Source organism: Gopherus flavomarginatus, chromosome 17 (assembly GCF_025201925.1).
Source record: "Gopherus flavomarginatus isolate rGopFla2 chromosome 17, rGopFla2.mat.asm, whole genome shotgun sequence".
Classification (NCBI taxonomy): Eukaryota; Metazoa; Chordata; order Testudines; family Testudinidae; genus Gopherus; species Gopherus flavomarginatus.
In genome coordinates, this window is record NC_066633.1 from 13,374,534 (window position 1) to 13,393,008 (window position 18,475).

Below are 18,475 nucleotides of genomic sequence, written 5' to 3' on the forward strand. Positions count from 1 at the left end.
TCCCTTCCCTGCTGCTAGCACCTGGGGGCCTGAACGTAGATGGCAAAGCGCATGCAGACTGGGCGCCTGAGTTTATTGTACAGTCTATGCAAAACCACCCTGTAAAACCTGTGGAGTTACTGAGATGCTTGGCTGGGCACCAAGGACGAACAAGGCAAAGCTGAGACCAGGCAAGACCACCAAGTCCCAGACCTGTTCTGCAGGGGCAGGGACAGAGTGGTCCCAAGCTGGGCAAGGAGGCAGATGCCGCTGAACACGACAACCCTCCAGCTGGGATCTGGGGTGGAGCCTGGTTGGGGCTTGGAGTCTCTCTCGGGCTCCTCCTTACACCCCGCTCTGCAGGGTGCTGCAGTGCGAGGCGCGGGCACTTGGCCACGTGGAGCTGCCTTTGCCAGCACTAATGGGGTTGGGAGACCCCGTCACCTGACATGGGGGGGGTGCAGGAATAGTCCGCCACCTCCCCACCAATTTCATTGCCAGGAGCTTCCCTTGGCCCCTGCCCCCGCACAGCACAGTTTGTGGGGTCAGTGCTCTCTGCTTAGCTCCCCCAACCCACCCCAGCAGCTGTGCCCAGAGGCCCATGAAGGAGTCCAGGACCACTGCTTTCCATTGGCACCATATTCATAAAAACTCCCCCAGCTCAAAGGGTTAATGAGGTGTCCTGTCCCTCTTGCCGCCAGGGGGCATGTGGTCCTTGCCGCTGCTCCTCTGCAGGATGTGTTCCAGCAGGAGGTCGGCCGCCTGCTCCAGGACGCGCTGCAGGACCTCGTGCTCAGCGCTGGTGAACCGTCCCAGCACGTAGTGCTCCACCAGGGCTTCCCCCCCCGGCCGGCCGATGCCAACCCTGAGCCGCACCATGCCCTGCAGGGAGAGAAGGGGACGCAGGATGTGCTGTGTGTCCTCTCCCCATCGCCACCTGCTCCTGGTGCCTGCATTCGCCTGAGCTGGGCACTCGGTACACCGTGGCAGTCGCTACAAAGGCCTAAACATGCTTGGCACAGCCTGGAGCCAAAGCAGATACTGGAGGCTCTGATGTGGGGCTGGAGGGCAGGGGAGCCTTGAGACCCTGGTTAGCCAGGGACCAGTCAAAGGGGGAGCCTCTGGGGTGAAACGGAACCGTCAGTGCCTCACTAGAGCCCTGAGCCCCACATGGCAGAGATCAGCAGCGGTGGGGGAGCTGGGCTTGTGTCTCGCTCTTTCTGTGCTGTAGCTGGGCTCCAGCTAACATGAGCTTGGAAAGAGTTTTGTCCAACAAACGCAGTTAAATTGGTGGGCTGAGCTCCCAGCCAGGCCATGTGGTTCCACTTTAGGTAATTGCTTCCACGTCTGGACTCAGGGACGAGTCAGAAACAAGACTTGCATGTGAGAAGGGCTGGGCGGGAGATGAAGGTCCAAGTCTGCTAACACAAACACAAGGGGAGGCTAAGGCCTTAGGGGTGGCTCCCTGGGGGCTATGGGGCTTGGGAGAGACGGTGCTTTACATATGCACTAAGATGTGTGCATGATAGAGCTCTTTACCATGCAAGGCCGACTTACATCCGAGTGCAGGGAGCTGATGCAGGAACGGACCCCGTTATGCCCCCTAAAGAAAACAAGACAAACCAGCCGTCAGAGTAGGTGAGAAACCCAGAGAGATCATCCATGGGATTCACACTAACCTCTCCCTCCTCTTTGCTCTGTACGAACAGTAACTGATCCTTGCTCCCAAGCCTGGTGCAAAGCCCATGCGGACACTTGGATTTCAGTGTAAGAGCAGCCTAGGGCGGTTTACCTTATTCCGGTTTAGACTAAAGCACAAGTCACTCAAAGCAACATCTGAGTTTCCACACTGGGAAACTGATGCAAAGCTGTGCAGAGGAGGCCCCAGGCAGGCTTGCCTTGTCTTGTCTTGCAGACTGCTGAGCACCAGCAGCTCCCAGTGACTGCACCTGGAGTTCTGCGTGTTCAGTGCTTCTGAAATATCAGTCCCTAAGTGTCACGCCCATGGCCTGTGGGGCAACCGGTGTCGGAGAGGAGCTCATGATTCCCAGTCCAATACTCAGAGCAGGCCTCACTTACATGCAGCAGCCTTTGATCTAGGCCAAACCCCCTGGGTGACCCACTGCCACAGGGCATTGCCAAAGAGGGTGCTTGGCTAGCGATATGGGTGTGCAGACACACAGCGTCCCTTGCCATGCACTGAAGTTCCCAGCAGGGGCTCTGGCACCCAATGCTTTTAGCTGCTGGAGAAGGGAGTATACACTGCACATGCTGTCTGCACTGGGTAGGCCTGAACACAGCCAGGCATGGTCACTCTTCAATCAAATGTCACTGTCCCCACAAACACAAGTCTTGGTTCTGTTAGGTCTCAAGTGTCAATTACACTAGCATACGTGTGACTCAGGGAGGCTGCCTAACACCACTCTGGGCAGTCTCTGCTGTATTTTATCACAGCAGCCTCGGCACCAGTTGTTTCCTGCACACCTAGTGCCAGAGCCCACGAAATGAGGCCATCCCAATGTATTGAAATATCTCTGGTTTAACTGCTGCTTTGAACTGGAAACTGCAGGAGATTGGGCAGACAGCAGAGTAAACCGATGTCAGTTAAAGCTTGTAAAGCTCTACAGAAGTGACCACAGCTTAGAAAGATTCTGCCACCGATCTGCTGCTACCTCTGCAGTCCTGGGGGTGGAAATGGGACAGTCACAGCCCCAAATGCCCCTCTTAAAATGCACAAAGTAAGATGCCACTCAAGCAAATCTTTCAAGGTCATTTTCCACAGGGTCCTTCCCTTCATACCTTGCGCTGCCTCCCAGCTTTATCGCCATCTTCCCCAGCGGCTTGTCCAGGTCGTCGTGAACCAGGTAAATGTCTTCTACCCCGAGGTCGTAAGTTTCAGCTTCAGAAAGAAACAATGCACAAGAAGTGAGGAGCAATTAAATCCATCTGGCACCATCCCACAGCCTCGGGGACCTGAAAAAGGACACTGCAGGCGTCAGTGGATGTGGAGGGCAGGAAGTGCATAGCAGGGCTAAGAGAACTTTTAACCTCAGGAATGCACTGTCAGCCATGCTGGCAAACGAGCGGCACACGCTGTCACTGGAGCTGTCACCACATGATACTGCTCTACGCCGTTATTGTCTTTTGGCCAAAAGTACTTCATAGTCCACACCACTGAAACACAGCAGACTGGAAGGTTGTAGCCAACTAGCTTGCAGCAGGCTATGCAACAGTGTGAGGAGTGGAACTCATAGCCCAGCATGCCTGGGGAAAGCCTGACTGTTCGGAAAACTACCCTGGGATTTCTGATGTCCATGCAGAGCCCTCAGGACCTTGGTTCCGAACCCTGCCACCTGTTTTTTCTTAGACATGTCAAAATGGCAAACTGCATGGAACTCAGTTAATCTTCTGCACCTCCCAAAGGTGGTGTGAAAAATTAGTAATGGGTTTAGGAGAGTGTGTGCACCGCCCTCTAATGGATAGAACCGGATATGGTCAACTGTGTGTCATAAGCCCTATACTGGAAATGGATATTCTCCTTGAGCTCAAGTGATAGTTTCTTGAGCTTGGTCTACTCTTTTATTGTCATGCTGCCTCAATGGCCATGGAACAACAAGGAAGTCCTAAGAGGCCTCCAAGTTGTTACATCGTTGTCTCCATGGAAAAGAAAAAGGAGACTGACCTTGGCAGGAGTGGGCCTTGTAGTTCCAGGGCAGGTATTTCAGACTTGTTGCTTACAGCCCTGAGTGGTCCCCTGTGGTTAAGAAGATGAAAGGTGAAGCCCAAAGGTCCCTGGAAGGCTACAGTTGTGTGCGTTGGTCAGCTGGCTATTGGAGGTGTTTGGAGTCACTCACCAGCACTTGCTACACTGAGTCCATTGATGTTCATGAGCCGCCGAGGTTTCATCAGCACCAGCTCCGCTTCCTCCACATTAGTGATGGTCACATCTGCACAGCAGCGCCTGTCCGCTTTCCACCGGTCAGCGACGTTCAACTTCTGGGCCAGCTGATTGAGCACCGCCATGCCCACGTTATGACGGGTTCCTCGCAGCCCATAATTCCCCAGCCCTGCCACCTGCAAAGAGGACCTGCAATAAGTGTTACCAGGACACACTCTACATCAGCATCCAACCACACGGAGTCACTGAAGCCAGCCCTTGTGGTGTAGTGAGGATCATATTTGCCCTTCCTGCAGCCCTGCTCCTTTCACTACCAGGGCAGGAAATTCACCCAGCAAAACCAGCTGCTTCAAAAGCAGCATGACAATCACCATGTCCATTGCTGATTACTGTAGGGCCAGACTCTGCAGGTAAAAGGGCCTGTCCCTCTCTTGTTAAACAGAACTGAGATGGGTTTAGTGCTGAGATTGAGTGAGATGCCCAAATGAGCTTAGTGACCTAGGTGATCCCTGGCCCCCCACTCATTCCAGCTGTACCTCCCATCTCCAGGAACAAGAAGCCGCAGGATGACTAAGAGCTGTATCTGTCCTGTGATTTCTTATCTGTACGTGGGGAAGACAAAGTCCCTTAGGTAACTGCAGTTGGCAGAGCAAAGAGTATAATCCAAAGGTGAGTTCCAGCTGTGAAATCACAGCATCATAAGATAATTTTCAAGGAGAAACGGCAACATACTTGTATGACTGTAGTGCCGAGGGGCCCTAGGGAAGGACCAAGATCCCATTGCGCTAGGTGCTGTGCAAACAAGTCCCTATCCCAAAGAGTTCACAAACAGATGATACAGTCAGATAGGTAGAGTACAAGAAAACAATGAGATGATATCAAGTATTTTTTAGGCATCAAGGAAAAGGAAAGATTTAAGGAGGGATTTGCATGTGGATAATGAGGTAGCTTTGTGGATGTTTATCGGGGGCGTCTCCTAAGCGTGTGGCACAGCATAGGAGAAAGCAGGCAATAGGCTGGCACCATGAGCTGATCAGAGGTGGGAGTCAAAATCTCCATAGTGAAGAAGAGAGGATAGGCCATGAAGGGCCTTGAAAGTGAAGACAAGCAGCTTATGTTTGAAGAGATAGAGAATGGGAAGATTCAAAGCCAGGAGTGACGTAGTCAAAGTGATGGACTAAGAAAATGATTTTTACAGCAGTATTCTGAACAGTTATGAGCGGGGCAAGATTGTATTTGTCAAAGCCAGAGAGAAGGATATTGCAGTAATTTAAATGCAATGAGAAAAGCCTGGACAACAGTTTTATGTGTGTGGATGGACAGGAAAGGCTATGTATGAGAGATGTTATGCAGCAAGAATTGGCAAGACTTAGATAGCCTGGATGTGAGGACTGAGAGGTCAGAGTCAAAGATGGCACCTGGGTTATGGACCTAAGTGACAGTCAGGATGGGGGCAGTGTCCACCGTAATCAAGAAAGGAGATGGTGGGGAGGGCTTGTGGAGAAAGAGTCAGAGCTCTGTTTAGCCGTGTTGAACTTGAGCTAGATATCCACCAGATGTCCAAGTCAGGATGAGATTTTAGTTTGGACAGAAGACAGGTCTGGGGTAGAAAAGTAGATCTGGGAGTCCTCAGCGTAGAGCTGGTAGCTGAATTTGTGTTCACAGATGAGATTACCCAGAGATGAGAAGGGGACTAAGGACACCCACAGAAGGAGTGAGGGATGAGGAAGATCCTCCAAAGGACATGCTGAAGGAGCAATTACAGATCTAGGAGGAGAACCAGGAGTGGATGGAGCCAGACAAGCCAAGAGAGGAGAAGATTCCAACATCCTGGCTGACAGGTGGATGACAGGTCAATGAGGTTGTAGTACTGGTTCTGAGCTTTGGCTAGATAGTGGTCATTAAAGACTTTGGTGAGAGTAGTTTCAGTGGAGTGCAAGGTACTGAAGCTGGACTGGAGAGGGTCTGGATGGGATTGGAGGGGAGGAACTGTAAACAGCACATTCGATGAGTTGAGAGATGAAAGAGAAAGGGTGGAAGTTGAAGAGGCAAGTATGGGGCACTTCCATACAATATGACATTGGATAGTGACACTATCACATTTGACTATGAGACATTTGCAAAGGTTAATGCAGTTGTGAAAGGAAGAGGTATAAAGATTACCAGGAGATATAGATAGAAGTGTGGGGTAGCAGGCCTGAGTCTTGTTTGTTTTCTGTTCATTATTAGTTTATTAGAACATTGATTGTGAATCTATCATCTATGGAACTCTTTGTGGTGGGCAGCAAAATAAATTATTTTGGGAACCAAGTAGCGTGAGTGTTGTAGGATAGCTGTGAGGGAACATAAAAATTGCCAAAATAGATCAGACCTGTGATCCCTCTTGATCAGTACACTGCTGCTTATAGGGCTCAAACCCCATACTTCAGAATAAGACATCAAGGTCCTTGTAATAGTGGGCAACTAGAAAATAACCTGATCATGGGGGAAATTTCTTCTTAACCTGTCAACCATTAGCTTTGGCCTTGAATTGTCACTCCCCTTGCATACTTTATCTTATCCATTGTCACTGTGAATGTTCTCATTAGTCATATAAGTGTCAAAGGGAGGAAGGTTCAAGAGATGGGATTGTTCCTGCGAAGTAGCCTACAGAGTCACAAAGAGGCTGGAGAACTTATGACTGGCTTATACTATTTGTTAACTTCGATTTTGTTCCACTCAAATAGTTTTGAATCATGGTTTTAGAATTAAAGGTGTGTGTCTATATGCAAACAGATGCAGCGAGTTGGCACACGGGATCACGCATCTGAAACTGCTGTCAGCAAATTGCTACAATCTTGGGACCTGTGCACTGATGCTCTCCCTCTCCTCCTCCCCCCAAGCACAGAGCTTACTGGGTGTTTCACGACACTTCAGATCTGAGTGTATTTTCTGCATTTCAACAAGGGACAGTATGTGGAACAGAAAACTGGCCTTCCAGCAAGCAGCCAGCAGGCTCATTGGCTAGCGATGACCAGAGCTATTTCTCTTGCAGGTTGGGGAACTTAAGGGCCTGGGCTGGTCCATGCTGACATCCTCCAGCACAGCAGTTTTCAGCCAGGAGTCAGGGGCCCCCTGGGGGGCTGGAAGCTGGTTTTAGGGGGTCCGCCAAGCATGGCTGGCGTTAGACTCGCTAGGGCCCAGGGCAGAAAGCTGAAGCCCCAACATGCAGGACTGCAGCCTCGGGCCCTAAGCCTGACAACTGAAGTTTCATGGTGCCCTTTATGCCGTGGGCCCCCAGGCAACTGCCCTGCTTCCTACCCCTTAATGCCAGCTGCAGATTTCACATGGAGGAGAACAATGGTTGTGGGCCGGGGGGGCTCAGAAAGAAGGAGGTTGGGAATCCTGCTGCAGCTGAGCCCAGGCACGGGGTACCCTAGGGCTCAGCACGGGCCTGGCAGCACTCGGGCTCCGGCCTATCTGCGCCTCAGGCCCAGCTCCCCAGGGGCCCAAGCCCCCCTTTCCCTGACGCCCCCAGGGGACCTGCTGCCTTCCCTTGACCCCCCCCCGTGACCAGGAAGTGATCCCTCTTCCCGCGCCTGCTCTCCCCCGGTGACCCCGGAAGTGTTCCCTCCGCCCACTCTACCAGGACCCGCTTCCTGGCGGCGCGCGGATCGGCCTCGCGGTGGCTCATGGTGCGGCTCAGAAACCTCCCGAGGCGCTTGGGCAGCGGCCGCAGCATCCCCCTCGTTCCCGCGGCCGAGTGGGCGCCGCTGAGACCTCAGGGCACCAGCAGCCCTTAGCAGCAGCAGCCTCCCCGCTTCTAAAGCGTCACGCCCACTGCGACCAATCACAAAGACCGCACCGTACCACGTGGCAGTGCCATCTTGTTTGCGGGCAGAAGGGATTCACACCACGTGGTTTGGTGGGCGATGCCATTTTAATTATGGGCAGGAAAGGCTCAAGCCACGCGGTCTGCAGACGTGGCCATCTTCCTTGTGGGCGGAAGTGCTCAGCCACCGTAAGCCGGCTGCGCTTGGTTTCCTTTATGAGGAGCCTTTCGCTTTATCTTTGCTGGTCTCTTGATCAGACTGGAAGAGCTGGTGACTTATGTAACGCACCAAGGGTCTTCGACTGCTTGCTTGTTGGCAGAGTTACCAGGCACAGGATTCATGCCTGCACGCTGCCTCAAAGCTGGCAGGTCAGATCAACCCCCAGTCTGTCCCATGATGTAATCAGCTTTCATTCATTGGTAGCTGATGAGGGCCGTGTATCACAATATCAGTCACGCTGCGTGGCACCAGTACGGGACAAGGATGCCTCAGAAGAGTCTCCCTCAGTTGACGTTTGGGCAAGAAAAAAAGCTCCATCACTACTATGAGATGAACATCACGTTGTAATGATCCACGTTATGGGATCCCCTTCTCAAATTATTTTACCCATTTGGATCATACGTGTAAATGGCAGCTTTAAACCCAGGTCCACATGGCTGTTAAACATACAGAGGTAATATGGAGCTGGAATTTAAGAATCAGGACTGCTGGGTTCTATTGTTTTGGTAACATTCCTTTGTGTTTTGGTTTCTGTAACATGGGGTTAATACAGATGTAAAGAAGTAAAGTGAAGTTTAATTTATAGTAACATACTTTTTTAATGGAACTTCCCTTCTTTTCAACCAAGCATTTTAAAATACTTCACATACATTTAAGAAATTAACTCCCAAACCTACTGTCGTAGGAAATTATTCTCCTACTTCACCTGATAAAATGAAGCACAGAGAGATTAAATGACTTGCCCAAGGTCACACCAAAAGTCTGTGGCAAAACCAGAACTAGAACCTAGGAATCTTAGTCTTATGCCATAACCACATCTGCAGCCCATTTTGAGATCCTTGGATGGAAGGTGCTAGAGAAACACAAAGGATTATTAGAGGATAAAAATCCTTGAACTCTGATCACTGTTACTAACAAAGCTACCCTGGAAATCGCTTACAACTATTGCTATGTACTGTTACCACTGACAACAGCTGCTCTGCTGGTAGCAATGGAGGAAAATTATAGAGATAACAGGCTTCTGTAGACATAGAACTAGTCTAAATGGCCCATCAGCTGCCATTTATTTATCTTTTTATACAGCAACCATTACAATAGTTCCACTGTTGGTGGAAGCACTAGTGTAGACAAGATTCAGAGTTGGCAACTCTTGTGATTTTCTTGTGCTATGATTTTTGGTGTTTATCTTAAAGCCCCAAGTGTCAGACTCAGGTTATTTCCTGAGAATTTAATTGAAAAAGGAGTAACTTAGAGCCCTCAGGCTTGGGGAGAAAAGCTTGAAAACTTGACCTCTAAATGACCCCAAACCAGAAGGCAAGTGCAAAGAATCCCAAATATATTAGTGTTAAAAACTCCTAATTTTTAAACCAGTTTCATAATTTGGAGCATCTTGTGATTTTTCAAATGTTTGCACTGGCAGTGGAGCCAGACTCCTGATGGCCATCGGTATGTTTAACATCATGTCATCTACTCCGTCTCAGAATCCCAGAGGGTAGAGTAGGGTGACCAGCTCGTAGGTGTGAAAAATCAGGACATTCTTTTTTGGAGGGAGGGGATGTTTATAGTTCCGTATATAAGACAAAGCCTCTAATAATGGGATGACTGGTCACCCTAGGGTAGAGAACATGGGTGACTGCAAAAGTCTGGTCTGCTCCAGACACCAGTGGAGCAGCTCTGGTGGAAAACAAGTGCCCACAAGCCCATGGTGAGTTAGTGGCAGAGCTGGAAATGGAACCCAGGAGTCCTGACCCCCCCCATCAGACAAGCCCACCTGCTCAGGGGCAGGGTCACCGCTTCTTCCTTCCCAGCTGGCTGCAGTTTGATGGGATACCAGGATTTTGCCCATCACCCAGGTTAGTGACCTCAGCATGGGAGGGGCTGTTGCAAGCCCTGCTCCTCCCTCCCAGGTAGGGTGACCAGACAGCAAGTGTGAAAAATTGAGACAGAGGTGGGGGGTAATAGGAGCCTATATAAGAAAAAGACCCAACAATCGGACTGTCCCTATAAAATCGGGACATCTGGTCACCCTACTCACAGGCCGGGCTCACAGGGTGCCATGCGAGCGCAGGGGGGCTCCAACCCTGGCCATGGAACCTTCTCACTCTGGGCCCACCCCCTTGGCCCCCAGCTGCCTGGATACCGCCTGCCTAGCAACGAGGGACATGAGCACTGAGATGGAGGCCACGACCCCGCAGGAGGAGCCTGGGCAGAGCAAAGTGAGCACTGCTGCCTGGGCTGGGCGTCAGAGGGCACAGAGCTGGGGGGTACAGGGAGCTGAAGGGGTGGGGGCAGAGGGCACGGAGCTGGGGGGTGGTGGGAGCACAAGGCACAGAGCTGAGGGGTGGGGGCAGAGGGTGACTGATGCAGAGCAGGTGGGCAGAGGGAGCTGGGAGGGGTGGGCAGAGTGTCAGGTGCAAAGCTGGGGTGGGGTTAGAGCTGAGACAGGTCATAGGTCACTGGGGGTCAGAGGTCACAGGACTAGAGCTGTGGGGAGGTGGCCCAGGGCAGAGACCCTGTCAGGATGGTGGAGAGGAAGAGTGACCATTAGCCCCTTTCACTGCAGGTAGGACTGGAGATGAAGACAGAGACTAAAGGACTGTTCCCGACTGCTGTGTCCAAAGAGAATCTCCGGGAGAGATCCCTGCGACAGATCTTTGGGTCCAGCCAGACTTTGCGAGACCTCAAGGACCCCAGCGGAGTGAAGTCCCCAACAGCGATTGTGCGGAACAGGATACTGGAGCAGTGAGTGCCCAGCAGACACGTCTTACATTTTCACTGTTACAAACACCTGCTTTCTTGTCCATGTCCTGCAAGGAGGCTGGGAACCAAACTTTTAAAAAACCTTACTTAGTGCTGGTTCGAGGTCCTGGAATGACAGTCTTGAGGACTAGGGTCTGATTTATCCACAGAACAGGTTCAGCATGGGCTGCAGCTTTCTCTGCCCAGCCATAGTGCCCTAATCCTGCACTGGAGGGTTCCCTTCTGTGGGCAAGAGGGCGGTCAGGCTGAACAGCCTGCTTGGTCCTTGGTCTCTCTGTTGAGATTGCCAGCTTGGACCCAGTAAGAGCCTGTTGTGATGGTGTTACCGGTCCTATCTGAACTGAAATGAGACCTAGCAACTTAAGCTGGGAATTTTCACCAGAAATGGCTGCCATGCTAGATAATTTTCTGAAAGTGAGGGCAGATTATCTGCAGTTGAACTGCCATCTGCCAGTTGGAAGACTTCTCTGATGTTTCACTGTGCTGACTGCCTCTGGATTTCCTCACATCAGGACAGGCAGAAGAGGGACGGTCACCCATAGCCCATCTTAGAAGGATAAAACCTAGGAAAATCATAGGTCCTCTAACCTCCATGACAGACTCTCAGCTCGATATGGTGAGGCCACCAAACAACCATCAGATGGCTTCAGTGACTACCAAGCTGAGGAGGATATGAACTAGTGACCTAGAGATGATAGCATCTTTATCCCACTACTAGTGTCTACTGGTAGTCCCCAGTTCCTGCATTTCAGAGTCTGTTCTCCCTGAGCATATGTGCAGTGGGGTCACCAGAGTCTGCTGCAGAATCAATCGGTGGCCAGTGCTGGTCAATTAGCAGAGCTGTGGTCCTGCAAATTTCCCTTCTTGATCTTGAGAAGGCTCAGAACACTGGCTTGTGTGCTTGTAGACAGTCACTCTCTTTTCTACTGCTTCCACCCAAAGCTGTCCATGTGCTTAACAAATAATAAATTAAGCCTCATAACACCCTTGCAGATATAATCATTATCTCCAGTTTACAGGTGGGAAAACTGAGTCAGTGCTCCCATGGGTCTGTGATTGTCCTAAGGGCTGTGCTGCAGGGAGGGGAAATGTGCTTCTGCATTAGCTCATAATGCTGTCTTCTCATTACAGCTGTCAGAGAGGGAAGGAGTTCTTCTCCCAAGGCGAGTGGGAGAAAGCTGTCATTTGTTATTCTAAAGCCATTAACCTGAACCCCCAACAGGTAAGAGGATCATGATTAGGCAAGGGGGAATGCAGAGCAGGCGTAGTTAGGTAAAAGTGCAAGCCCACCTCACATGGCATAGGGATATGGAGTCCTTCAGCAAGAAGGACAAAGCCTGTAATGCTCTTGCATTTCCAAGATTATCAAATGAAGAATGTCATTGGGGAGGTGAGTATTGGCATATATTAGAATCTGTCTGGGCGGGATTGCAGTGTTGAGTCTCAGAGGGTTAGTTTCAGTGTGTATAGAGGATAAACAGAATAAGAAAGCAAGTTATCCTAAAGGACTGAAGAATGTGGGTGCATTTGCAGGTGGAGTTCTATGTACAGAAGGCAGAAGCCTTTCTCCAGCTCTGTGATTTCCAGTCTGCTGTGCTGAACCTCAGAAAGGCGTATTCCTTATCCTCTGCAAAGGAAGAATATGTAAAGCGCATGGCCTTCATTATTTACCTGCAGGTGAAGGGTACAGAATAGCCCCTACCGGCTGGCACCAGCCTTCCCCATCCCCGCCACATGCCTTTCCTTGATCTCTCAGTCTCAGCATTAGAATACTGGGTCTAGGGATTGACCTCTGATCTTGAGGGAAATCTGGAGATGCTACTTGAAGTGGAAGTCAACATGAACTTGGATTTCCAAGGGAGAGTCCTGTGTGCTTATTTATATTTGGGGGCAGGGGATTCTGTCCAGTCCTTCCCCTCTGAAAGGTTTCATGTTGGTACTGTTCATATTCATGGCTAGTCTGCTGGGGCCTTCCCTCAACATGCTAACTTATTTGCAGCACAGGAAGAACCAGAAGTCCCATTTGGGGTTCATGCGTGCTCAGTGCTCTCCAGCTGGGAGGGAGTGGTATTTAGTGCAGCTGCATCTTCTCTTAAGCAGCACTTCCGTTCCTGGATTGGTTGGAGAGAGAGAAAGAACACGCGCAAGCTCTCTCTCTCTCTCGGTAACCTGGAGCAATGGGCAGGTGGCCTGAGTCAGACTGATTCTGTGCTGTGTGATTTGAATCCGCAGGGCCAATGTCTGTTTGACCAAGAGGTCTATTGGGATGCTTTGGAGTCCTTCACTCGAGCCTCAGAGCTGCAGCCTGACAACTCACTCTATCGCAGGAGGAGGTAAACTGGGGTTTGTGATAGGGAATGTCTTTATCCTAGTTCGTCTAACAACTGTATTCTCCACTGGTACTTTATGGTGCCCTTTCTTTCTCTTTCCAGCATTGCCTGTCTCGCAGCCCTGAACAGATACCATGACTGTTTTCGGCTCGTCAATGAAGAGCTAGATCAAGACTCAAAGAACCCAGATCTGTACATCCTGAGAGCCAAGCTGCATGAGCACTTCAGTCGGGTAGGGGCACCTACTCTGCCCAGGGTGTGCTGGCTGCAGGGAATTTTCACAAAACAGTCATTCCTGTCCCCATTTGGCCTATAGCCAGGGTTCTCAATCTGCCGGACAATGGAGGGACTTAACCCTTTGCTGACTGAATTGATAGTTAAGTTACCTAAGTAATGGGAAGCAACAGCATACGTGCAAGGCAGCATATGGATTTCATGTGGAATTGCTTCCTAAGGACAGAGAAGAGCTAAGTTGCTCTGTGATTAATCGGTTAGCATAAAGCATCAAATTGGTTTCAAGAGATGTGATTCTAAACCTTTCCAGCTACTCTTACTCCTTTTGAGTAACTGATTGTTTTTATCCCTTCTAGCTGACAGCCTCCTGGGCTGTGGGATTCCACACCTCTGGGGCAGGGCTCTTATCTTCCCCTCTCATTTGGCCATGGAATTCTACACCATTTGGGAACCTTCTCCCTCCTTGGTCTATAGAAAGCAGGGAGAGAGATGGAAGCAGAGCCTCACTCTGTGGGTAGTGTACTTGTCTTTTACGAGTGATCATACATTTCTTGGCTCAGCAGAAGTGAGGTGCCCTCAACCCTGAGAGGATCAGAGATACTGGAGATCTTATTTTTGTTTTGTATTTCCTGTTAGAAATGAGACTTTTCTTGCCCTGTACCTGCAGAAGCATCTGGTGCGCTCAGTTAGAAACCAGGGTCTGAATGATAGGATTCTGGAGAATGCATTGAGTCACCTGTTTTATCAGCTTCTCACAGCGGTGTGGCAAATGCATAGACAGAATGAGACAGATCAGAGAAACTGCCTTCTGCCCAGTGTAACCTAGTGGGCAAGCACCAGACTGGCAGTCAGGAGATCTGGGTTTCTAGTGTCGGCTCTGCCGCTAATGCAGTGTGTGGCCTTGGACAAATCTGTGTCTCAAATCCCGTCTGCAAAATGGGGATAATGATCCCAAGTTCCCCTTTGTAAAGTGTTTGGTAACACAGGGACGAGAGTGCACGTTCTTAGTATTCTCCTAACCCTGTTTCCAGGCTACCCTATGTTACCAGGACGTCCAGGAGGCCATTGCGCTAGAGCCGCGGCACGAAGAAGCTCAGCTTCTAATGCAGAGGCTGCTGAAACGAGCACAGAAAGCCAAGAACCAGGCTATGAATAAGGCCCTGAAGGGAAACCTGAAGGATGCCCTGCTCAAAATCACCTTTGCCATCGAGAACAGCCCCTTTGATGCAGGATACTTAATCTTCAGGTAGAGACCCCATTGTATCCAGTCCTTACTGAGGTGGCTCGTGTGCACATCTGTGACCCACTGAGGGGAGTAGGAGTCTGCACTAGTTAGTGGGTGCTGGTTCCAGGTTCTGAACGCCCCAATCATTTTAATTCTCCTTAACCAGTGGGCTCTAATCCTGTCTGTCTTCCTTCTTCCCTTCGTGGCAGAGGGACTCTACACAGAAGGGTCAAAGACTTCAACTCAGCCATTGATGATTACATCAAGGCCACAGAGCTCTGTGAAGAAGAGGGAGCTGTGGCCATGGAGGCGCAACGGCAGCTCCTGCTCACGTACAACGACTTTGCAGTGCACTGCTATACTCAGGGCTTCTTCGAAGAGGCTGTGCTGCTCCTCAACAAAGCCCTGAAAGGGGAGAAGAATGAGAAGGGACTCTATGTCAACAGAGGAGGTAGCAAGGCTCTTCCTGGGTGGCGATGGAGTTTGTGGGAGGGTATCCTCTCTCTCAGACACAGCTTAGCTGTTTGTTTCTAAACATACTTAAGAGTTATCCGAAGGAACATTTCTGGTTCTAAGGGAGTGCATGAGTGTGTGCGCTAACAGCAGTGGACCTTGTATATGTACAGGTGCACACATGGGGGTGTGTGTGGGATTTACAGTGCCTATTGCTGCCCTGCCTGGGATGCAGTCATGTTGGATCTCATAAGTAAAGCATAGTCAGTGCTCAAATGGGAGACCCTGAAGGGTGCTGCGGGTGCCATTCTTTCCTCCCAGTCTCCTGTACCAGGGAGGCGGTGGAGTCTGAGTAAGGGACTGGGAGCTAGATCTCTGGGCTTCTATCCCTAATTCTGTAACTGATTCATTCCAGGATGCCCAGAAAGTCGCTTAACTTCTCTGCACCCTGCTTTTCTCATTTTTAAAACGTAACTAATACCTATTGCATGGGGGGTTGTGAAGATTAATTAGTCAATGCTTATAAAGCGCTTTGAAAATGGAAAGTGCTGTGTAACTACTAAGTGTTAATGATTACCACTGACTCATTCCCCACCTGTGGTCCTGGAAGCACCTTCTTTGGTTGGGCCCTCTCATTCCCATCTCATCCAATTTATCACCAGGAAAGATCCCATGGAACTTTTTGCAACAGTTGAGGTTGTCATTTTGTTAATTCCAAATTGGAAACTACATTCTGCCTCCCTAAAATCCCACTGTAGTTTGCTGATTGCTCCGTGGTGTTTCTAAGCACTAATTAACTGTTGTTGCATTCCACCCTACAGGTGGCTGCATTTCAGTGAATAATATCTAGATGTCCTATAGCACTGTTCATCCAGTTGCTTCTCTGTTTCTACAGTTTGTACAGAGCTTTTGGAGCCTTTAGGATGGGAGGCACTGTAAAGACATGTAGTTGTGGCATTTTATATAGACTTGGAGAGATCTAGAGAGAGCAAACAGGACAGCATCAATTGCTGGCCTTTGTAGTAGCTAGAACATCCCAAGACACTCAAATACTGACCTCAGCTTGCTGTTTGCTAAAGTAATCTGTGTGCTCCACTTCAGACTGCCTCTTCAGGCTGGGAGAGCTAACCTTTGCCTTGGCCGATTATCAGCAGGCGCTGGAATTGAGTCCAATGGACTTTAGTTTGCGAAGACGCATTGGTATGTTGCTGGATGAACTAGGATTGCAGGAGCACAAGCAGAGGTATGTTGGAATGGCTCACTGCCACCTTACATCCAGTTGACAGAGTTCTTATCCCCCCTAGCTCACGCTGCCTAGGGATTCAGCAGACCTGACTCGTCTGTTTCCCTGTATCTTTTCCCCCAGAAAGTACCAGCGGGCAGTATACTGTTTCTCTGGTGCTATCGAGAGCAACCCTCGCCTGCCACACTATTACCTGCACCGGGCCAAGAGCCGCCTGTTCCTGCAGGATGAGATGAGTGCTAAGGAGGATGTGATCATAGCTCTGTTGCTGGACCCTGAAAATGATGCGGTACCTCACTGACACCACTCCCTGTGCCAGACACTGACCAAGTAGTGAAAATCTGTGACATCCTGTTAATTTGGGCCCATAGTCCTTGTGCTATCTCCTGGACACACGCACTTAGACTGCAAGCTCCTCAGAGCAGAGAGAGTCTTTGTTCTGTGTCTGGACAGTGTCACGCACAGTGGGGTCCCGGTCCAGGATGAAGGTTCCTTCACACTATGGTAATACAGATAATAATGATTAGGGTTTGGGGTTTGTAGCATTTATTTGCTAAAATTAAAAACCTAAGGAAGCTTTTCTTTCATGTTTTCAAGCTGCTCATGATGCATCTGGCTTCAGAGCATGCAGCCCCCTGTGACTAGGAGCTATCAGGAAACAAAACCAGGGCTTGAGTGGAAAAATAAAACCCCACAGCCACCTACCGTGCTAGCTAAACAAAGTACTGCATGCCGTTGAGTATACACTAGTCCTTCATTTTCCAGGAATTGCATTCCTCCCCCAAAAGATTTTGATGGATTAAATATTTCTTTAAATTTAAAACCAGAATCCTTACCCTAGCAAGATTTCATTTGGATTAAAAAAAAAATTAACGCTGGGGCTCATGCCTCATGGCTGTAATACTCTGGTCTGATTCTGGTGGTTGTATTTGGAGTAGGATGGCTATTGGCCTGGGCAACGTAGGTTAAACTAGATGCTCTGATTGTCCCTTCTGGCCATAAATGCTAGAACTATATTTTTAATGTAACTTATGCAAGCGTTTGGCTGCTCTAATGGGAACTGCACAGCTTAATCCTTGCAGCCCTATCTGATGATGGAAGGAGGAAGAATTTTTTTTCCTTCAGCACACACCAGGCCATTCAACTGATCTCATTCCCTCTGCAGGTCCTACCTGTTGTAACCAGCCTCTTTCCAGGACAGGCCATCCAGGATATTATTAGCAGCAAGATTGCAGAGGTTGCCAAAACAATCTTGGAAAGAAAGCTTCAAGCCTGCTCGTACTCCAACAGCCCAGCTAAACTCAAATGGTACGGAGAAGCCAATGGGCACAGGTCTGCTAAAGTTGTTTTGAAGATCTAATAATTACTGATTACAAAATACAAATCATTTAAGCCTGATTACTTCCTGGATCTAGAAGTACTGTATCATTAATTATTCTTGGGTTATGTAGGACAACCAGGACCCAAGTCAACCACAAAATTTGCACTGATTTCAATGGGAGCAGGAGTGACAGATTTATTCCAGATAGTTTTTTGTCCATCTTTCTATAGACTGTGAATCTTGTCACAAGGACTAGATCACATGCTCTCTGAAAGGATCTGTTCATGCATCACTTTTTGCAGCTACTCTGCAAAGTAAGTTCTCTGCCTTATGTGTGCCCCTACAGGCCGCCTGGAGCTCTGGAGGATGAACCAAAGGAACCAGGTGCTCAGAGTGAAGATCCCGAGAGAGTCCTGCAGGATTCAGAGAGCGTCATCAGCCCTTGTGCCACGGAACATGAACTGTACAAGCAGATAGCTATCTCCAGAAGGACAGTGAGTAAAGTACGTGAACCTGTCTTGGAGGAGAAAAGGTGAGAAGGCAGGAAAAGTCAATACAAAAACTGCTCCAGCTTTATGTTGGAGACAGCACCTGAGCTGCCTGGGTTACAGACACTAAGCTGTGTTTCAGTGGAAAGTAGGTGCATTTAGACTCCTTTCCTGCTACCTCAGCTCTAATAAATATATTGCTTCTCTCGCTTCACTTCCTCTGTAGCCCCCTCCTTTTTTATCCATCTTTATTTTTTTGGTAGCTGCACAGACATCCTTTCCTCCTGCAAGGTATAGACCCAGCCATTGTCCAGGTAGCCTAGGAGTGGTCTTCCCAAAGCTGGAAAGCCAGCTCTGCCAAGAATTTTAGCCAGTTTTCCAGGAAGTCACTGTATTTACAGGCTTTGCTGTACTGCAAGCTAGTGCCACAGAAGAGTGCTGAATTAGTAAGAAACTTGTAACACTGCTGCTGCTTTAGAGGTGAAAATCTAAGGAGCTGTTTGTACATAGTGA

At 49.5% G+C, this 18,475-nt stretch overlaps 2 protein-coding genes across 2 annotated transcripts; one reads left to right on the top strand and one right to left on the bottom strand.

Annotated features, from left to right (window-relative positions):
* Nucleotides 1–47: 47 nt before the first annotated feature.
* Nucleotides 48–7,696, bottom strand: PTRH1 (peptidyl-tRNA hydrolase 1 homolog). The gene is made up of 5 exons (XM_050926877.1): nucleotides 7,503–7,696; nucleotides 3,834–4,053; nucleotides 2,779–2,878; nucleotides 1,537–1,582; nucleotides 48–861 (listed from the first exon to the last, which is right to left on the bottom strand). The coding sequence occupies exons 1-5, from the start codon at nucleotides 7,596–7,598 to the stop codon at nucleotides 649–651; spliced, it is 675 nt and encodes a 224-aa protein (XP_050782834.1). The 5' UTR covers nucleotides 7,599–7,696; the 3' UTR covers nucleotides 48–648.
* TTC16 (tetratricopeptide repeat domain 16) lies at nucleotides 7,688–18,176 on the top strand. The gene is made up of 13 exons (XM_050926866.1): nucleotides 7,688–8,362; nucleotides 10,037–10,124; nucleotides 10,472–10,650; nucleotides 11,800–11,890; nucleotides 12,202–12,345; nucleotides 12,901–13,001; nucleotides 13,101–13,230; nucleotides 14,264–14,478; nucleotides 14,667–14,908; nucleotides 16,012–16,153; nucleotides 16,277–16,442; nucleotides 17,319–17,461; nucleotides 17,821–18,176. The coding sequence occupies exons 1-13, from the start codon at nucleotides 8,256–8,258 to the stop codon at nucleotides 18,008–18,010; spliced, it is 1,938 nt and encodes a 645-aa protein (XP_050782823.1). The 5' UTR covers nucleotides 7,688–8,255; the 3' UTR covers nucleotides 18,011–18,176.
* Nucleotides 18,177–18,475: the final 299 nt, after the last annotated feature.